At 38.4% G+C, this 20,846-nt stretch overlaps 1 protein-coding gene across 1 annotated transcript; it reads left to right on the top strand.

The window, feature by feature from the left end:
- Positions 1–6,557: 6,557 nt before the first annotated feature.
- LOC148010075 (protein LUTEIN DEFICIENT 5, chloroplastic-like) lies at positions 6,558–14,899 on the top strand. The gene is made up of 16 exons (XM_087672902.1): positions 6,558–6,944; positions 7,508–7,655; positions 7,722–7,953; positions 8,064–8,135; positions 8,223–8,333; positions 8,405–8,596; positions 8,675–8,836; positions 8,916–9,011; positions 9,106–9,207; positions 10,860–10,892; positions 10,982–11,062; positions 11,156–11,238; positions 11,470–11,601; positions 12,627–12,687; positions 12,762–12,827; positions 12,923–14,899. The coding sequence occupies exons 1-16, from the start codon at positions 6,761–6,763 to the stop codon at positions 13,052–13,054; spliced, it is 1,887 nt and encodes a 628-aa protein (XP_087529028.1). The 5' UTR covers positions 6,558–6,760; the 3' UTR covers positions 13,055–14,899.
- The last annotated feature ends 5,947 nt before the right edge of the window (positions 14,900–20,846 follow it).

Below are 20,846 nucleotides of genomic sequence, written 5' to 3'. Positions count from 1 at the left end.
GGAGCACCTGAGCTAATAAACCCATAGGAGGGCACTTTATCTAGTGCACCCTCGACTAGAGCATATATTGGGGAGCTATTGGACCTTCCTCAAATCTTAGAGCCTGAGTTGGAAGCGATGATCGATATATTATTACCTATAGATGTTGAGCCATCTGATCCATTGAGAGAGGAGACATCCATATCATTATATGATGGGTGTCGTGTATCTCAATTAAAGATGCTCCTTGTGCTCTTGAGTATACATGCAAAGTATGGATGGAGTGATGCAAGTGTGACTATTGTTTAGGTACATAGTATGCTCTTTTGTTTTTGATACATAAATAAGAAATGTTTTTTATTTTTTTAATGTTTTGAGTTTTGTTTCAATGTTTTGGGTTTTTTTTCAAACTGTTAAAATGTTATATATTGCCATTTGGAAACACAACGCGACTGAGTCTCGTGAGTGATAATGCATGACAAGGGTTGCAAAAGTTAGGCATGTATTACAATAGCGTTCATGTACGTGTCACTGACTGTGTGCACTTTTGAGGAGAATATGAGTCCATGAAAACATATGTCAAGTATGGTGCTTGTAGGTATCAAAAAGATGTGCAGGGCCAAATCATCCCTTAAAAGGTTCTCAAACACTTTTTTGCTTATATCACTCATCCATCACATGTTTCACAATCAGATGTGGCAAGCTTAACAACATGGCATATATATAAAATAGGTCCACAAAAAGATGGAATCCAATGAATACTAGCAAAATTGTGGGCATGGGGTCATGTTGATTCCACCTTTCTCAGCTTTGCACGAGAGACAAAGAATCTTCGGCTTGGACTTGCTATGGATGGTGTAATTTCGTTCCGACTTTTTATAGTATGTGGCTAGTAGTCCTTTTGTGAACTACAACATTTTGTAGTGGCTTTCTACAAAGAAACGACACCTAATTCTTAGCTTGCTCGTACCCAGGTGCTATAAAGTCAAAAATATGGATGTCTATCTTTATCCATTAGTTGATGAGCTTAAGATGTTGTGGGAGGAGGGGATTACTATGGAAGAAGATATGAGCAAGCATTTTGAGAGGTGGTTTGTTAATATACGAGCCATTCTTATATGAACCATGCATGGCTTTCCAAGTTTTGGGGAGTGTTCAGGTAACCAAGCTTATTTCTCATTTTTTGTATCTAGTATCACACATTTATATTTATGTTGACTAGATATAGATATTGTGGTAGTCCTCATCACCTTAGATTACTATGCATGTCTATTGGTTGGCTTCCAAAGGTCACAAACGATAAAGAGGATGGTTTATTAGGAGCACATCACATTCTTGCTAGAGAGCCATGATTTGAGAGAAGGATTCCTTGGATGGCCCCCCTACACAAATGAATGCCCAAATCTGATATGAGTGAAAGATGGTTTACGAGGAGTCACTTGCATGTGGAATACAATGGTTCTCAGTTTTCTATGAGTTGCCATATTGGGTCCATTAATAGATCAACTATCTATTAGATCCCCTGCACATTTTTAAGAATGTTGGAAGCTTGTTATGGGACTATATCATAGAAAAGAGAAACACTTTGGGGACAAGGATAGACGTGAAGGAGATAGGTAAGATTGAGGCGTATTGGCCACAAACGAGCCCTAATTGTGTATAACTACTTGCGCTCCTTGGGTTCTATCCACCATCACTAAAGAGGATTATATGGTGAAGCAAATTATCAGGTCTATCCGCACGCCAAGGGGAGAAAGTATTTGGGGAGGAGTGGGAGTTTTTGAGGGGATGCAATCCAAAGGTAAACACACTTTCATCATATTTATATCTAGCAATTATATACGGTAACTAACCTAGGTGTTTCAATGTACAATACAAAGTCTATAGCATAGTGTGGTTGCATGGGTGACATTTTTGAGTGGAGTGCATTGACAAATTGAGCTTGATGATAGACTACTATGGTGTTGTGGCGAAGTTTGAGCAAGAGAGTTGACAGCGGGTCACAGATCTGAATATTAAAGTGGATAAGATAGAGAATTTTAGCAACTAGCAAAGTGTTATCTCAATAAATTATTATTGGTTCTCCATAATCATATTTTATGTATAGTGGTTGAAAGTGGTATTGGAAGGAGCAGGGGCAACCATTCAATGATGGCCATCTAGATGCTTGGAGGTAGATTCAAGAAAAGATGGAACAATTTATGTGACACATTTGTCTTACCGGATCACTGTAAAAGTAGGTGCATGGTCCCTTTTTAAAAATTTTACTATATTACAAAAAAGTCACAAAATCTTTTTTACTTTGCGGTACACTCTTAATTAATTCCAACAAGTTATTTTCTACCCTAATCCACAACAACCTCATTTGTGGTATGTTATACCTGCAACACCTTGGATGGTTTGAATGTATGGTGAAAGCAATGTCCCTAGCATGGACATGGAGAGCATGCATGTAGAGGAGTCAGTGTTATAAGGGGTGGAGGATGAGGAGGATGTGCAGCATGTGGAGTAGATAAGCATGGGTAATCAAGGGGAGGAGACAAAAGTACAAGAATTATTTGAGAGTGAAGTAGGCTCTTCTTTTTGTGTCACTCTTATATTGAACATGCTAACATCAATTTTTGGTTGTGCAAGTCACTACAGACGGCGGTCCAAAGAGCATGATGAGTCAATGATACATAGATATGGAGTTACAAGAGATCTTTATGCATATGTCTTTGAATTAAATGGCACACTTCAAGAACATAGCATACCAGCACTTGCCTCAATTGGCATCAGGGCGTTCTACGCATTCTGCCTTGACACACTTTGATGCATCAATCTCCAGCAACAGGTAGAGGTGATACTCTAGGTTGGTTGCAAAGGGAGATGCCTCAAGGATTCCTTACTTAACTAATGGAGGTGGTGGCTGTGGTGGATGCTTTGGGAAGTTACAAACTTTCTCTTCTTCCTATTCTAGGGGTGGTTTTAGGGGGTGTTGGGGAGATACAGATGTTGTGACCCCATGACGATTGCTACTCTGTGCTCCCGTTCCAAATTTAGAGAGGATAGCTCAAGTGTGTATTGCAAAGACACTGATATAGTATCTCTCTCTCATCACAATCAAGTGAATACTTATCACCTCCTAGATTTGCTACACCTACAAGCACTGCCACTCCTGTGACACCAGGATATGCTCAACCATCTATGGGTGGCATGCCTAGGGGTGCTACTCTAAGAGGTGCCACCCTTGTAGGTATGCTAGATATACTAGGGTCTCCTAGTTATGCCTAGGAATATAGTCGCAAGTGGGAGAGGGCATACCTTAGGTGAACCCCACTAAGGTACATGTACTTAGTGGATGAGAAAATCAATGCCATACACATGAATGATGAGGGAAAGATGTTGATTGCATGTAGGTGTGAGTTGTGTCAATAGGTTTTTAGGCACAACAAATTGGAACATTGGAAGAATGTACAAGAGGCTAGCAAGGACTACATGATAGCATCCTTGTACGAAGAGTTTGTAGTACCCACATTGATTGATTAGTTTTCCATTGGATGGATGATGGAGGTGATGCATGTCCACATATCACATAAATGGTCAAATGTGAGGAAGGTAGTGAACAGTGGTGCATCAAATCCCAAGTGGTTAGACCAGGAGGACTAGAGGAGACTCAAAGAGAAGGTTGCGAACTCTCTAGGGCTCTAGTGGTAGTACTGAGAGGCAAGGAGAGCATAGCTAGCGGTGGGAGACATGCATTATCTCAAGAGTGGCAGACACAGGACCTACTTAGAGGACTTTGTAAGTTTTATATTAGCTATATTTACTTTCTTATTTTATATACTTCTTGTACTAATAGACTTATTCTAATAATGCTACTTTGTCTTTTTTACCACAATACTTGATTACAAATCGCGACCCCACAACATTGGAGACCTGACATGCAAGAAACACATGGTCCTATTGCACTTATCAACAGATTATATGTGCACAAGGGTCCGGTAAGTCATACCTCTTTCATGTTTCTAGTTTTTAGTTCTTATGATGCATTCTGTACTTTGGATTGATATTTGGTTGTTTATGTTGTAGCCTTCTTAAGACGATCCATTGTGTTGGGACAAGCTCTTAGACGGTGACAAGTTCTAGCAGACGCTTGGATTCATGGAGCACATACCCATTTCTTTTTTGGCCCTATGCTCCATGCATACTCTTTCTCTTGATTCTGTGTAGTTTTCTTTAGATACATTTCTTATTCATTGTATACGACTCATATTTAGCGATAATTATGGATAGTTTTCCCTGTTTTGGTTTCTCTTTCCTATCATTCTATGTAGTTCCACGAGGAATGTTATCTTGATATTGTACTTATTTGGAAAATCAATCAATGGATTCCTTTTACTAGCAAATCATGATATATGTTTTTTTGGATAACTTGCAACTGTCGCTATTTGTATCATTATATATACTCATAGTGATGCAAATAGTGATAGATTTGTATAGACATGTGTACTAATGTTTTTAGCGACAATGGGGGCAAGCCTTGAACATCGGCATGGGGCCTATATTAGTTATATTACACAATATATTATGAATATAATAAACATATTAACATTAATGTGTGTGTGTGTGTGTATAATCTTAAATTAATATGTTAATAAAATATATTACATTATATTATATATATTAATATGTACTATTTGTGTGTGTGTGTGTGTGTATGTGTGATATTACATACATAATGATGTAATAGTAATAACTATTTAACTATATAAATATTTGTGTGTGCTATATTTAATTATAATTAAATATTATTATATGTGTGTACGTTAGAGAGAGAGAGAGAGAGAGAGAGAGAGAGAGAGAGAGAGAGAGAGAGAGAGAGAGCAAAAAAGGAAGAGAGAGAGCTCAAATATAATACCTTTGTATGAACCCTATTACCACATGAGGCGTGCCTTAGGATGTGAAGTGTTCCAATTGTTATTAACACCTGTGCAAAGCACCGGCCTAAGCCTTAGTGTTCCTTAGTGTATTAGTTGTTTTTATTATGCCAATTCATGTTGTTGGTCCACAACAAAATTGGAGTCTAATTAAATTGATAGTAGTTAAGGTTATTTATTTAGTAGTATTTGTTAAAGCATAATTAGATTGACAATAGTTAATTAATAATTATAGGTTAATAATAATAATGCATTATTAGGGCCTAATTAGATTGATAAAAAATAATTAATTAATCTTAGTCAAGTATTAGATATTAGTTATTAGAGAGATAGTACTGAATGTTATTAGTTAGTAGGATTGCATTCTTAGAGTCATTAGTTAATTATAAGCTTTAGCTTTAATTAAACTAATCGAGTAATAAAGAGGTTAGCTACCTATTAGGCTTAAGATCTTAGTAGTTACTTTTAAATAAGGGCGTTAGTCAGGCCCAAGGGAGTTAATTTATTTGATTAGTTAATTACTTTGACTTAGTTTTAATTAAACTAATTGGGTCATAAGCATGGTAGTTACATCTTAGGCTTAACGAGTTAGTTTTAAATAAGTGGCTAGTTATCATTAAATAATGGATGATTGGTGGTTAATATTTTCCATTGTGAAACTAATAATTAGTTTACTTGTAGAATTAATTTAGTATGCTCATTTCCTTCTGTGTGATCATTATAGGTTTCAATTTAGTAAAGCATGTTTTGCTTTGCTTGATAACATAGTTGACCCCAGTTGATGGTAAGCATTTCAAAGGGTTGATTAACATGAATTTGCACGCATCATCCTTCATGATAACAACCAACTTCTACAAAGAACAACAACATTCAAAACAAAGGGCTTACCTACAATAGGCTCATTTTACCTAGATAACACATTGGAGAATGCACTATTACCATTCCTCTTTCCACTTGGATATGGTGTATGTGATGGTAATATGTATTTTAGTGAATACATCAAGATGCAACATCAACACTATTCTATCTATACCTTGCACAAGCCTTACATCCTAATCTTATACCAACTTAAACAAGCTATATTGATTACAAACAACATGAGCCATACTTGCTTACAAAGAGACATCGACAACTTTAAGGGAGCAAATAAGAACATTTCTAATGAGAAAGTGGTCAGGACTCAGGCATATACTTTGCTATAGTATACTTGCATCAATACCAAAGTGTCCTTCTTGGCACCCGTGTAGCTTAAAGGATCTTATTACAATGATGGATGTGTGAGGCATGTCTCACTTTTTTCCTATATTTGTTGTAAATGAGGTGACTAGAACAAGGTGGGCTAACATCAACACATTGGAAACTCTTAGTTTTTGCATTGAACTGCATTGATCATCATTCCACGAAATATGCTTGCATGTCTCATTTGTTATATTGTCAATGTTTGCATCATGCAACCATAGGATGACACATCTCGGTAAAACAACCATGTAGTTGCATGTGTCAACCTAGTTCCTCTTAAAAGATACAAAAGATGACCTAAATTTTACATTATCATTAGAATTTCCTCTTTTTCCCCAAATTTAACGAATCACTTTGGAAGCTGACTTAACACTAAACCTTAATTTTGACGCTAAACGTTAAGAGTTTCGTGAAGAAAGATGCTCGAGCGGACTCTGAGCCTTGAGGGGCAAACGAGACGAGATTCCCCTTTTTCGTCCCTTTCTTCATCGATTCATTCCTTCGTTCGGTCCTTCGTGCCTGCACCACCTTCATATTTCATCTTTGTCTTCATTCTTCTATAATTCCTTCGAGAAAATCTTCTCCACGATCTCTCTCTCTCTCTCTCTCTCTCTCCCTCTCAAATGGCCGCCGCAGGTTGCCCTCCCTCCCAGGCCGCCGCATGCTTCGACCTTCCTGCCGTTCGTCATCAAGCTCGTCTTCGGCAACCACACAGTCTTCCTCGGATCACTCGTGCCCCCCCGAAGCACGGCAATGGAAGCTTCCTGCTCTCTCCAAAACGCAGCAGCAGTCCTTCCCCATTCCCTGGTAGCCTTTCTCAGACACGAATTAATACTGCATGCATACGTATTTTCAATGTTGATCGGGATAGATTTCGAAAATCTTCTAGCTATCTAAATCAGTCACGCATGTCAATTGCTGATTCATCTGAAAACAATGGTCGAAAGCTGCGAAACGAGTGATCATATAGTGTTAATAGATGAAGCAATTAACTTCAACAGTGAATGCGTATATGATCGTGCTTTTGGTTCTTCCATGCATAGCTTAAGTCTGTGTATACTGACCATCAGAGAGAGGTCAGAGGTGTATGAAGTATTAACAGCGATGATCATATACTTGAACAGTGAATACGCATACGATCATGTTTTTAATCCTCTACACGAGAATCAACGCATAGCTTGATTCTATGTCTAGTAACTCTCAAAGAGTGATTAGAGTTGTACTGCGAGTTAGCTCATCTGGTAATTTTCTGGTAAAAAAACATGCAATATGGGGGTTCAGATCCTGCTTTTTGTAATAAAGCATTCTACTTGAGGATTCTCATATGGGATTGAAAGAATAGATGTAACAAACCCTTTTCATTATTGCAGCTCGATTGCCAACTGTTGCTGCAATCAAGGCGCCGCTCTCTAATGACAATGCTGGGACAGGAGATTTTTGTGATTACAAACCTGCACAAACGACGGAGGAGCCACCTAGTCAAATAGCTGGACAGTCTGACTCCTCAGCTCAGATGGGGTAAGGATTAAAAAACTGCACAGTTGATGATGTCTCTTCATTTTTCTCACACTCAATTTCTTGCAGATCCAAATTTAAATTGCTTCAGGAGTTTCTCTCCAATTTTGGAGAAGCTGGCCACAGGATTGGTCAGAGTGTGGCTGCCTATTACCAAGAGCACACAGTGGGGAGAGTGGATGGGATGCCTGTAGCCACTGGGACTATGGACTATTTGTTCGGCGAACGCCCCTTTTTCATACCTCTATATGAACTTCACCTAAAACATGGACCTGTGTTCAAGCTGAAATTTGGGCCCAAGGTAGACAAGACTTGGTGAAGGTTATGCTGTACAGTATCATGTATAAGCTTTAAACATTGAAGTCCTTGTCATCTAGATGATGAATTAATGTTGACTCTTCTTTGGATCAGTCGTTCATGATAGTTTCAGATCCTAAAATTGCAAAGCATCTTCTAAGGGACAACTCGAGGGCGTACTCCAAGGTAATCTGTGCCTTGAGGCATGGTTGGAATGGTAGCCACAAGACCACCCAGTATATCTTGAGTTGTTGAGATAGTTTACTATTTCAGGGCATCTTAGCTGAAATTCTGGAGTTTGTAATGGGAAAAGGACTCATACCTGCTGAAGAAGAGATTTGGCGCATACGTCGGCGTGCAATCGTACCTGCATTGCACCGCAAAGTGAGTAGGTCTAGCAGCTGAAGGTCTTCATACATGTGGGTTTTGTTAATCTGATTGTTGCAGATTTACAGTATGTGACAGCAATGATCGGTTTGTTTGGAAGAGCCACCGAGAACCTTTGTGAAAAGCTTGATGTTGCGGCCAGAAATGGTGACAGTGTGGAAATGGAGTCATTATTTTCTCGATTGACACTGGATGTGATTGGCAAGGCTGTGTTCAATTACAATTTTGACTCTTTGTCAAACGATACTGGAATTGTGCAGGTAATACTTCGGTTCATATCTCACTAGCAATCCTGTGGTTTGTTAATCTATCGCTCTGATAAAAATAGTTTTCTTCAGGCTGTGTATGTTGCTTTAAGAGAAGCCGAGTACAGAAGCATTGCTGTTATTCCATATTGGAAAATCCCTATTGTTAGAGACCTTTCTCCACGGCAGAGGAAAGTCAATGCAGCTCTTAAATTGATCAATGGAACATTGGACAAATTAATTGCAAGAAGTAAGGTATGACATCATGAAGCTTTTAGGTAGAGGCCATCACTTTCGTGGCGAAATAAGCTTTGGTAACAGATTGGTTTCACAGAGAATTATGGAGGAGGCAAATATAAGCTTTGACGAAGAGTTCATGAATGAGCAAGATTTGAGTATTCTGAGTTTCCTTCTAGCAGCTGGTGATGATGTATGTGTTTGATAAGCCTCTGCACTTGCAGTATCTTCTATGTACAGTCAGCATCTTCATTGAAGTTTTTGACCTTTATGTGCCTCATGTACAGGCATCAAGCAAGCAGCTTAGAGATGACCTGATGACTTTGTTGATAGCTGGCCATGAAACATCTGCAGCAGTGCTGACATGGGCCTTCTATCTTCTGGCAAAGGTTCACATTTACTTCTTAAGTGTGATTTTACCAGCTTTTGCACTCTGTTTGAATCCCCCAAACTTAGAAAGATCTAAAATGCTGCTAGCTCTCTGAAAGAAGAAAAGTAGATTTCAGAACTACCTTAAAATGGGCGGGTTATCTTTGTTTAGTAGTTAATTTTAAAGGGGCTATTTCACAACCTTCTTAAATATAAAATTAAAGAGACGTTACACTACCTACGGTCCAATTTGACTATAAAATGACCACAGTTTCTAAGAATCCCAACCAAGGTTTGTGGAAAGTTTAACCACTTTGAAGTTCAAAGAGGTTAGGAATTTAAAATTGAAGTTGGGCACCATTTAATGTCATTTTAAGCGAGGGTAGGGCCAAAGGACTATGTAGCTCGAATTTGCATGTAGAGGGCTTAGTGAAATGGAAATTTGCCAAACGTCAAGTTTTGGTCAGTTTTGGGCTGCATGCAAGTTTATCTTTCATGTTGGCTTTCTCTCCCATTTTGGGCTGTTTGGGGCAGTTCTGAGGATGGAGAATTGAGTGGTGGGCTGAGAGAGTAGGTGAGCCATTAGTAATAGGCAAAGAGACCTAATTTATAGCACTTTTTGGGGCTAGAACTACAGGGCAACTGTTGTGCAAGCATTTCTCTCATGGGAAAGTTAGAGAATTTTTTCTAATGTGCTATACATCTCTTTTCCCTTCGCAGATCTGAATTTTCTTAGCCCTAATTTGCTGGTACAGCTCTAAATTTTTGAGAAGCGTGCCATTGAATCTCAGCCAAACAAGGAGATCTGCACAGATCTAAATAATTACAGCAGATCTATCAAGGGTTTCCCATCTATAGTTGAAGTGACTTACAGTTTGATAGTGGAAAATGGGAGATTTGAGCCCTAGATTTGGGAGATTTGAGCCTTAGATTTGTACCTAATTGTATCATGGTTGAAGTTCATAGTGCGTAACTAGTGAGGATGAGGGTTTGCATAGGAGCATTGGAATGCATGCATGCATGCCTCTGCGATGATCGAGGAAGGTTGCCGATGTAAATTCGGTCGGTAGACAACACAATAGGTAAGGATTTGGTTCTATGGGAGGGTTGATTTGCATGTGACAATGAAGGGGCGATTTGGAGCTTGATGTTGTTGCTTTGTGAGACTTGCATGCAAGTGTTCAAGATTCAATTTGTGCATGTGTGTGCTAGAGGCAATTTGGGACTTGATGCTTTTGACCTTTGGAGACGTGCATACAAGTGGTCTTGATCCAATTTGTGCCCATCTATATAATTCTCAGCTGCCCTTCTTTCAACATGCCTGTGAATGACTTGCAATGGTTTTGAGTCCAGATTCGACACCTGTAGGATGACAAATAATGGTCCTTACCACTGGAGGTAAACTTTTGAAAAAAGCAGCAGCGCTTGCTTGCTAATGACCTTCCAAAATACATTTTCAGAGGTGCTAGAGAGTGGCATGTACTCAAATATCAGCAGGTTCACATATCTCCTATATTTAAATTGAAAATAACTTTGGGTGCTCAACTTTTGAAGCTCCCCAATTTCCTTTTTGCCATCCTGGTGTCCTTTTGCTGCATAAATGTAGCCTGATTTCCGAATTTTAAAACAGGTTTTTTGAGATTTTGACATTGCATTGAATTTGCTTGGACAGAATCCAGCTACCACAACAAAACTTCAAGAAGAGGTACTCTCAACACTAGTTTTGCTGATTGTGGAGTAAATATCACCTGCTCGATTTGTGTGCTGATGATGCAGCTACATTGCTCTTGTTAGGTTGATAACATTCTTGGAGACAGGTTACCAACAATAGATGACATGGAAAAGCTTAAGCTAACAAGGCGAGTTGTTAACGAGGTAAACATTTGATCTCTGCAGACTTCCACTTCTCTTCATTCTCTTTTAAGACATAACCTACATTCAACACAATGTGTTTTCATGACTTGGCAGACGTTACGCCTATATCCAGAGCCACCAATCCTAATAAGACGAGCATTACAAGATGATATGATTGGAAATTATCACATAAAAAAGTAAGTCTCCTGAACAGGTGGTGTGGTTCTTGTAAGCCATTTTATTTTATATGCTGCTTTGATGTATAAAATCTGGTTCTTTGAAGCCATTTAATTTTATTTGCCGTTTTTGATGTATTGTTGAAAGTTATTTATAGCTCAGCTCCTGTTTCACACCTGAAACAAATCACTATACAATTGTGTTCATGTACGTTTTTGTAAAACTTTGTTTTGTTTATGGTTTACATGTAGGGGCGATGATGTTTTTATCTCTGTGTGGAATCTGCATCGATCTCCAGAATATTGGGAGGATGCAGATGAATTTAGGCCAGAGAGGTGGCCTCTAGATGGGCCAGCACCAACTGAAGTACTGGAAAATTTTAGGTGGGATTTTTTAAAATTAAAAACAAAACAACAAAAAAGTCTAGTAGCCAAAGTGATTCAAGCCCATGTCTTCCAACTAAGAGCCCCTGTTAATACCATAAGGGATGAGTTTGATGCATTGCTATACAGGAAAAATATGTGCACATTCATGCAGGGATACATTTGATTTATACAGAAAATGTGTGTACCTGTTTGTATGGGTTGGTGCTTGTGTGCGCACACGTGTCTGCATGCATGTGCACACCTGTGCCAATGCTGAATACACACTCTTGATTACATGATTGGAGTCTTTAAAAGCGCTCTTGCTTGTTGCATTTGAAGGATCATGTTCACACATTTTGTATACCAAAGCTGAGGAGTAAAGATCATGTGAATGCCATCTGGCACAGGCACAAGTCAAAATCGATTAGCTAGTGGAGAAAGTGATTACAAGGGGGTTAAGTACAGTAACCTGCCCTTGAAGCAAGGACTGTTGTCGGTGTTTTTAGGAGCATCCTGGGAAAAACAACAATAACCTGTTCTGCTTGTTCTGAGATGTTCTCATCGAGATAGTTTGCCTTCTTGACATGTCCACATTTTCTCACTGGATTACCTTTCAGGATACCTGCATGCAAGATGTCCATCTTATAGGTTCAACTGTTTGGATGTATTCCTCACAGGAGAGGTACATTCATTCATTTTCTTGGATGAGATTCTGGGCAATTTGGCTTATCCACAAATATCATGATAATGCTTCCTGAAGGTCCATCTTTGACACCTACACTTTCTCTGTAAATCTTCACAACAGTCCCTGTATGACAATCTTATCATATAGTCCATTGATTAGGTTCAGTGTTATGTGTTTTTTGCCATAGCTTTTGATATATGTGACCTATCTCACACTGAGAGGAGTCTTGTACATTGATATAATTGAAATTCCATTGTTCTGCCCAAAAAAAGAAAAAAGATGTGGTATGCCTGGGCTGGTGTAGGAGAGATGTGTTGGCTTTGATTATTTGTTATCAACTTCTATCTGATAAATTCAGGTACTTACCCTTCGGAGGTGGCCCTCGAAAATGTGTTGGTGACATTTTTGCGACGTATGAGGTACATACAGAAAGTAAAAAGGAGCTTGTTAGTAATTTGCATGCATTTCAAATTTCTGACGAGCCTCCTTTCAGACAATGACAGCTATTGCCATGCTGGTACAGCGTTTCAACTTCCAATTTGCAATTGGAGCACCACCAGTAAGAAAACAGTTTAGGAATCATCTCTCTTCAAAAAGCAATCAGCATATGGTTGCCCTTCTAATCAGAACACCTTTGCTCTTTCTCCTCCACAGGTGGGAATGACAACAGGTGCAACAATCCATACAAGAGAGGGTCTGCATATGACTGTAAGACATAGATCACGGCTTCCAGTCAGTACCATCGCAAATCCAGCTGCATTGCAGTCATCAAATGGAACACCTTAAGAAAATAGTTGAGTTATTAATTCCCTAACACAGGTTTAAAGAAAGGCCCTCATGCTCATAAAATTATGGAGGCCAGAAGGAGGTGAACACAGAATGTGCCACTTTCAACCATCCGTCACTCGCACCATCATTTAGTAAAAACCTGTGACAGACCACCTAAAAATTCAATGATGTGCAAGATTCCAGTGCAAAGGAACAGAAAACACAGTAGAGAGTTGAAAGGGTTTAAGAATGTGAATATTTCATTGCCAAAACAAAACAATCTGCTAAGGAAGGAAAAGGGCATGATTGGGCACCACCACAGGCCCTACAAGAAGTTGCAAATTCCAATGAAAAAATACTTCCAACATGGACAAAGGTCATTTGAGTTCACCTTTGGGAAACTGGCAATTCCACCCAACATTGCTTATGGAAATTGATGGATTAGAACTGAAAAAAGAGAGTCCAGGAAGTATTGTCAACTGTATTTAACATGAAGGCTATATAGTCCTCTTTGTTTGTAATACTCACAGTACTTGAACACGTTGTATGGAATCTAACATGAGACTGCATATCATGAAAAACATGTATGACCAGAAGGTTCATGTGTAAATAATAACGGACTCGAATATTAATCGTCCATATCATACTAGGTTTGCTGATATGATCTATATCTGCACCAACCAACAATACAGGCACAAACCAAGGCTCTACATGATACACACACTTCATATAGATCCACATCACGATCTTATAAAACCTTAGCCCACTTAAAATGCTATTAGAGCCAATCAAAAGCATTCACAATATTATAAAAACGCACAAAATGAATTGTCCATGTAAAATAATCTTCAATTGGAGAATATAAGCACATCCGATCACTTTAAGCTCTTAAAAGTATATAAAAACATGTCCAAATTGGTGAAAAACTCATCATGGATCATGTGATGACTCACATAATGTACTTTTAGTTCAAAAATAACAAAAAAGGCAAGCAATTTCGAATAATTGCAATTGACATACCCCCATGCTTAGCAAACAACCTCTCTCTTCTAACACTAAAGAGGATATGCTCCTTTGGAGCCTTTTTATAGGTCCTTCCTGGGGATGTTTGACCCTTTGCCTTCTTGCTTGATGTCTTGTTCGGGATCCTTCTTCGAGATGTTTCATCCTATGCCTCCTTGGGAGGGTTCTTGGGATTGTTCCTTACACTCTTTCTTGTTGTTTGATCTCCATCTAAATCTTATGCTCTCTTATTGCTAGGGGTCTTTTTGGGAGTGTTTCTTCCTTTGATCTTCCCTTTTTGTTTTTATCGCCCTTTCCCTATTTTTGTTGTATTGAACATTTTCCTTGATAGATGCCTCACTCTTGGAGGTTCTCTCCCCTTTAGTTGTATTTTGTTTTTTTTTGGGATGTTGCATTCTTTGTAGTCCCCTTGGCCCTTCTAGACCTCTTCCCCTTGGAAGCCTTAGTGGCCTTTCCAACCTTTGAAGTTCCCACTCCCTTCTCATGATGGCAGAGTATCTAGATGTACACAAAAACATATGTGTAGTTTATAGTTTGACACTCCCTTTGACAAGATGGTGGAGATTCTAAATGTACACCAAAAAGGCATGTGCAGTTTATAGCTTGACAGCCCCTTAAAATCCATGGAAGGAATTCATTAGGCAAATGTTTCTTAATCTAAGGTCAAGTGTTGCAACACCCTAATGCGAACACCCTTCTCTTGATAGACTGCTTCTATCTCTTGTAATAGATCATTCAAATCTCACCCTTCTCTTGATAGATTGTTTAAACTTTCCAAGGTTTCATGACTTTGGCTTGAGAGACTGAACCACCTATATGGTCCCAAGGCCTCCAAAAGGGCTCTGAGGCCTCCCTCACCTTCAACTTCAGCAGTCATCTCTCTGCTTAGTCACCATGCCCTTTTTCACTTGTATTGAATGAATATATTATCGTTGAATATGTTACTTGCAAGATTGGAATGCAATTTTCGTTTCTAGTCATTATATAGATAAGATTTATTGAGAGAGAGAGAGAGAGAGAGAGAGAGAGATGATAGTTATATCCTCTACTCCCTGTTGCCTTGAACCAAAGTGTGAAGAGATGCAAAGTGGGCATTCATCTTTGCATCCCGATTATGCATCATTAATCCATTACTTCGCAAAAACTAAAGGATTACAAAATTCCAAGTTTAGAAACTAAGGAGCATGTTGACATTAACATTTAAAGACGCAGGTTCTTTATGTCAATCACATAGACATTGAGTTTCTCAGAGTGTGCTCCATCTCCTCTCGTTGATGGTCATTAATAAGCAAGAGAATTTGTTGCATCCCCTTTGCACCTACCATCTCATCATCTAGCCTTCTGGCATCAACAAGCATAGCAAATTACTCTGCTATCTAGCAATTCTGCTTGTGATTAGGGTTGGGGGAGGTGGAGGCTTCAATGCTAGGTTACGTACTCAAAGGAGTATGAGTGGGTGGTGTCACATGCAAAGCATCAAGGGGAGAGGGTGTAGTAGTTTGGGGGGGGGGGGGGGGCGTGTTCAGGAAGAGGATGCGACAAAGGATGGATACATACTAGGAATCGGTAGGGGTAGGGGAGCCATGCCAAGCGGCACCAAATTGCATTGGAGCATGCAAGGAAATAAAAGGTCTAAAGAAGGAGTGACAGAAGTGTGTTGTAGGAAATTTGCGAGGAGGGGTTTGGAAGATATCGTATGAAGACATTATGACTTACACGAAACCGTAACATATCTAAAGTGACATCCATATCACACATTACAATGGTTGAGACCCTCAAGATTAGAAGTACAAGAATTGCAACTAAATATTGTGTGAGTCCTCATCAGTTTTCCAAATTATTACCGAATAGATAAACAACATTATGATGGCAAGAAGGAGAAATTCCAAACAAAAGAAATGAAATTAGCTTTAATATATATCCTTTTTTGCAAATGAAGAAATTGTAGAAGAAATAGTTGATCATCTAGTAAAGACACTACTAGCTAACAAGGCCTCCTACAATGATAACAATTTATAAGATTGTGATTAGTGCCTATCCAATAATATCGCATTTAATGCAAAAAGAATAAAGAACCCAAGGAATTGGAAGAATATAAGTTTTACAAACATACATTACAATGGTGTGGAAAGAAAAACCTTTAGCAAACATCTACAAGAGACTAGTAAAAGATCTAAGAGACCATGATGCATGTCTCCCGATTCTCAGTTGTTATAGAAGACCAAGTCCATTTAATGCCATAGCAAATAACTTCAAGTAGACAATGTTACCATGTACAATGTAAAGACATCATACGATTAATGCCTGTCAAATAAAAGTAACTCTAGACTTCAAAAACATATGAACGAGGGAAAACCATTTCCAATAAATTCAATGATTGAAAGTTCATGCCAAAAGGCATTACATCACTAAAAATGTTGATATGACAAGAGAAGAGATCATGATCTCCATCAAACCTAAAGAGGACACTTGAAATGGATCGGGTATATTGAATACACCAAACAAAAAAGATAAACAAATGTATCCAATGAATGCATCTTACATAATCAATTTATCATCTAGCAAAGACATGTTAAAGGCCTTGGTAAATGACAAAACTCCTTATGACTTATTTGGGGTTAAAGGCCGTCTGTGCCTAGCAACCTACATTTACTTGTACACTATACTCGCACACATGTATATTTTAGGTGGCTGGTGCCCACATCACTATCACTTTATTTTTTATTTTTTTAGTGGCAATAGAATGAGGGAAAGCAAATCACATATTTGTGATTATTGGAGTTCCCACATACTAGTCTCTCTCTTCTTTGCTTGAACCTTCATAACGTGTGCTCCCTTCTTGGTCTTTTGCTTGTGCTTCCACTTTTGCTCCACCTTTCAACTGGTGTCAAAGTGGGCATTTGAGGAGCTTCTTCTTCATCACTTGCTTCAGCCTAGGAAGAATAGCCTAACTTGAAGCTTTCATGGGAGCCCACCCTTCACCCTTCCAAGGTATGCATTGACATTTAGCTTGTTCTTGGCTTGTTAAAGCTTATTTTAAGGCTTCAAGCAGATCCATTGAGCATTACTTGATGGTCATTGAGCTAAGGAGTAGCAATAGAAAGGCCTAGAGTAGCTAGCATAATTTATGCTAATTTTCAGTCCCTTGTCTCTAGATTGGTTGCTCCTACTACTACATGCATTGGTTGGCCTCTTATTGCTTGGCAACTCTTTAGCACACTCACTATCATTAAAGGGCTTCATCTTGAGCTTTGTTTGAAGAGTTCTTTCTTGGCCATTCACTCACAGTTTGTTACAGATCTATTGTATACACTATGGATAGCATGTATTCAAATGCTTTAGGTTCATATAACGCCTATGGGTCAAGCTTGTAACTCTTAGATGTTGGCATGATGCTTGAGCAAGCTTCTTAGAGTGTTTAGAGCTTGAATAGCTCAGCATTTAAAGGTTTCTTTGTTGTATCAAAGTTTGGATAGCAAGCATACAATGTGAAGGTCTATGTATGACATACCTACAAGTGCTTTGAGGATTCTACATGTATGTATTGATGCTTGGCATTGATTCATATGCCGCCCGGATACACTTATGATGAGCTTATAGCTTCTCATGTGGATAGCATGTATTCGAATGATTTAGGTTCATATAATGCCTAGGGATTAAGTTTGTAACTCTTGGATGTTGGCTTGATTCTTGGGCAAGCTTCTTAGAGTGTTTAGAGCTCGAGTACCTCACCATTTAAAGGTTTCTTTGTTGTAGCAAAGTTTGGATAGCAAGCATCCAATGTGAAGGTCTATGTATGACATACCTATAAGTGCTTCGAGGATCCTACATGTATGTATTGATGCTTGGCATTGATTCATATTCTCGAATACACTTATGATGAGCTTAGAGCTTCTCATTTGAGCTTGATTGAATGCACTTTGGAAATGACTTATTGATACAGTAATTCTTCACTTGTGGGTTGAAGACATATTGTGGGTTGAAGACGGATGTATATGCTCCTGAATGTATTTATGATATACTTGGGCTTTCTAGATGCTATGACATTTATGTCTTGAGATTTGCTTGCTCACTTTACATTCTAGATTTCCTTCCAGTGAGGAGACATTTGTATTTACATTGCAAAGCTTGGTTCATTAGAGACACAAGGAGTCTCTTACTTATGTACATGGTCAGTTGATATACACATACATTGTTCTTGTAGATACTGACTCTTGTGGGCTGATTTTCTTTTGAGCATTTAGATACCTTGTACCTATAATTTTCAATGGGTTATTAGTGGTGGATACATGCTTGATATGCATTGTTGTATACATCTATGTATTTGACACCATATATGTCATCTTAACAGTTCTTGGTACTTGGTTGCTACACTGCTAGTTGCATTTTTATATATCTTGGTTGCTATATGATATTCCTAGTTATGGAAGCTTACTCCTTTGATCATTTGCCTACATATGTATGGTCATTTACTATAGTTTAATAGAAAGCAATGCTAAAAATTGTTATGAGTAGTTTCTTTGAGAGTAGATGCCTTGTTTGAGCACTCTAGTGCCTACTATTTGTGAATAGCTATATAGTCTTTTATTCCCCACCTCTTGCCCTCCTTTTTGGCTCAATTTTGGGGCTACTTTTCTATAATTATAATAGTCCATACTCTTGTACTTTGTAGTTCTTTGTAGACATAATGGTAGGTACATCCGATGCATTGAATGATAATGCTATTTTTAATATTGAAAAGTTGGATGGTAATAACTTCCAATATTCCAAGACATAAATATGGCAAGTGTTGGTGCAAAAGAAGTAAGTTAGACCATTGAAAGCCAATGGCATAAAGATAGAAATTTGGGATAGAGATGATTGGGATGAGCTTGATGAGTTATGCAAGTCTACTATCATACGATCTTTGTCTAAGTTGGTGTATTTCAATGTTATCTTGACTTATGGTGGTGCATATAATTTATGGAAGAAGATATATGATCTTTGTAACAAGTAGAGTCATGTATCTTAGTTGTATTAGTTGAAGAAGCTTGTGGACCTTTGAATAAAGGAGGGCACCCCTATGTCTACTCATTTGAATGAGTTTCAATCTATTTTTAGCTAACTTATCTCACACGGCATTCAGTTTGAGGATAATGTAAAGTCTTTGTTCTTGCTTGTCACACTACTAGAGTCAATAGATACATTTCATATTGTTATGAGTGCTAATCCTCTTGAAGATGGTTTTAAATGTAGTGATGTAGGGAGTGCTTTACTTACAAAAGAAGTAAAAGGAAGAATATTAATGCAACCCACACTTCTCATGCACTTACAGTGAGAGGCAAAAATGGTGGAAATAGGAATAATGTTGTGGTAGAGACTCATAGTCTAATAGGTGCAAGTCTTAGTCTCCTGAGCAATCACATAGTAAGTCATGAGGTTGTAAGTCCTCTTTTACATGTCATTATTATGAGTAGCAGGGTCATATTAGGCCATAGTACTATAAAATGTGCAATGATAGACACAATGAGAAAGGCAAGGGGAAAGTGCACGAAAATGCAAAGTCCACTAAGCTTGTATTTAAGTCTAGTATGAAGATAAATAAATATCTTGGAGTACAATTTTGATGATAACGTACTTCTTGCTGCTTCATCACACTTGGTGCTACTTAGTTGATTGATGCTTTATCTTCTTACTCTCAAATGTTGGCTTCTTGATTTGGGGACTTCATTCCATGTTACTATGCATCGTCATTGATTTCATAGCTACCGCATTGCTATGGGTTCTGTTAGACTAGGAAACGACAATGCATTGGATATCATTGGCATGGGTGATGTCAAACCATAGTTTGATATTGATGCTCCTTTTGCTTCATGATGTACACCATACCTCAGCTTGACAAAAAGCCTTACTTCAGTTGGACAATTGGATGATGATAGGTATCATGTATCTTTTGGTGATTCTACATGGAAGATCACCATATCTCAGCTTGACAGAAAGCCTTACTTCAGTTGGACAATTGGATGATGATAGTATCATGTATCTTTTGGTGATTTTTCATGGAAGGTCACTTATAGTAGCCTTGTTTTTGCTAAAGGTGCCAAAGTTGGTAGATTCTATCCCTTGCTTGTCTTTGGGTCTATTGACCATATTTTGGCTATGATCAATCTTCCACATGTATCTCTCTAGCATCACTATCTTGGGCACATGTCTTTGAAAGAAATAAAAGTACTCTCATTTGCAATATCTTCCGCCTCTTGATTACTCATGTTTTGATTCATGTGATCATCATTTATATGGTGGACACACTCCTACCTCACACAAAAAGTTTGATTCTATACGTGTGGGTGAGCCTTTAGCTCTTGTGCATTCACATATTTGTGGTCCCATGCCTTGTCAGTCATTGGGTGGCACAAAGTACTTTGTTACATTCATAGATGATTGTTCGCACAAGGTTTGGCCTATTCTATTAAGTTGAAATTGGATGTTTTGCCTACATTTTACACTTTATTGCCATGGTTGAGAACAAATTTGGGCATAGGTTGAAATGCTACGATCTGATAATGGAGGTGAGTATGTCTCTAAGGTATTTGAGTAGCTTTGTGATGAGAGGGGTATTAAGTGTTAGTTTCACCCTATATATACTCACCCCAAAATGGTATTGTAGAGCATATGAACATGACTATTTAGGAAAGAGTACATACTATGCTAGTCAAGTAGGCTTACCAAAATATTTTTGGGCCCAAGCAATTACTATTGCCATGTGTCTCATTACTAGATCTCCATGTATTGCTTCAATGGTAGAGTT

Source organism: Lygodium microphyllum, chromosome 30 (assembly GCF_053477565.2).
Source record: "Lygodium microphyllum isolate KBCC chromosome 30, Lygodium_microphyllum_v1.1.10, whole genome shotgun sequence".
In the NCBI taxonomy this organism is placed as follows: domain Eukaryota; kingdom Viridiplantae; phylum Streptophyta; class Polypodiopsida; order Schizaeales; family Lygodiaceae; genus Lygodium; species Lygodium microphyllum.
The sequence above is the reverse complement of the archived record's forward strand: the minus strand, read 5'-3'. Positions and strand labels throughout refer to the sequence as shown.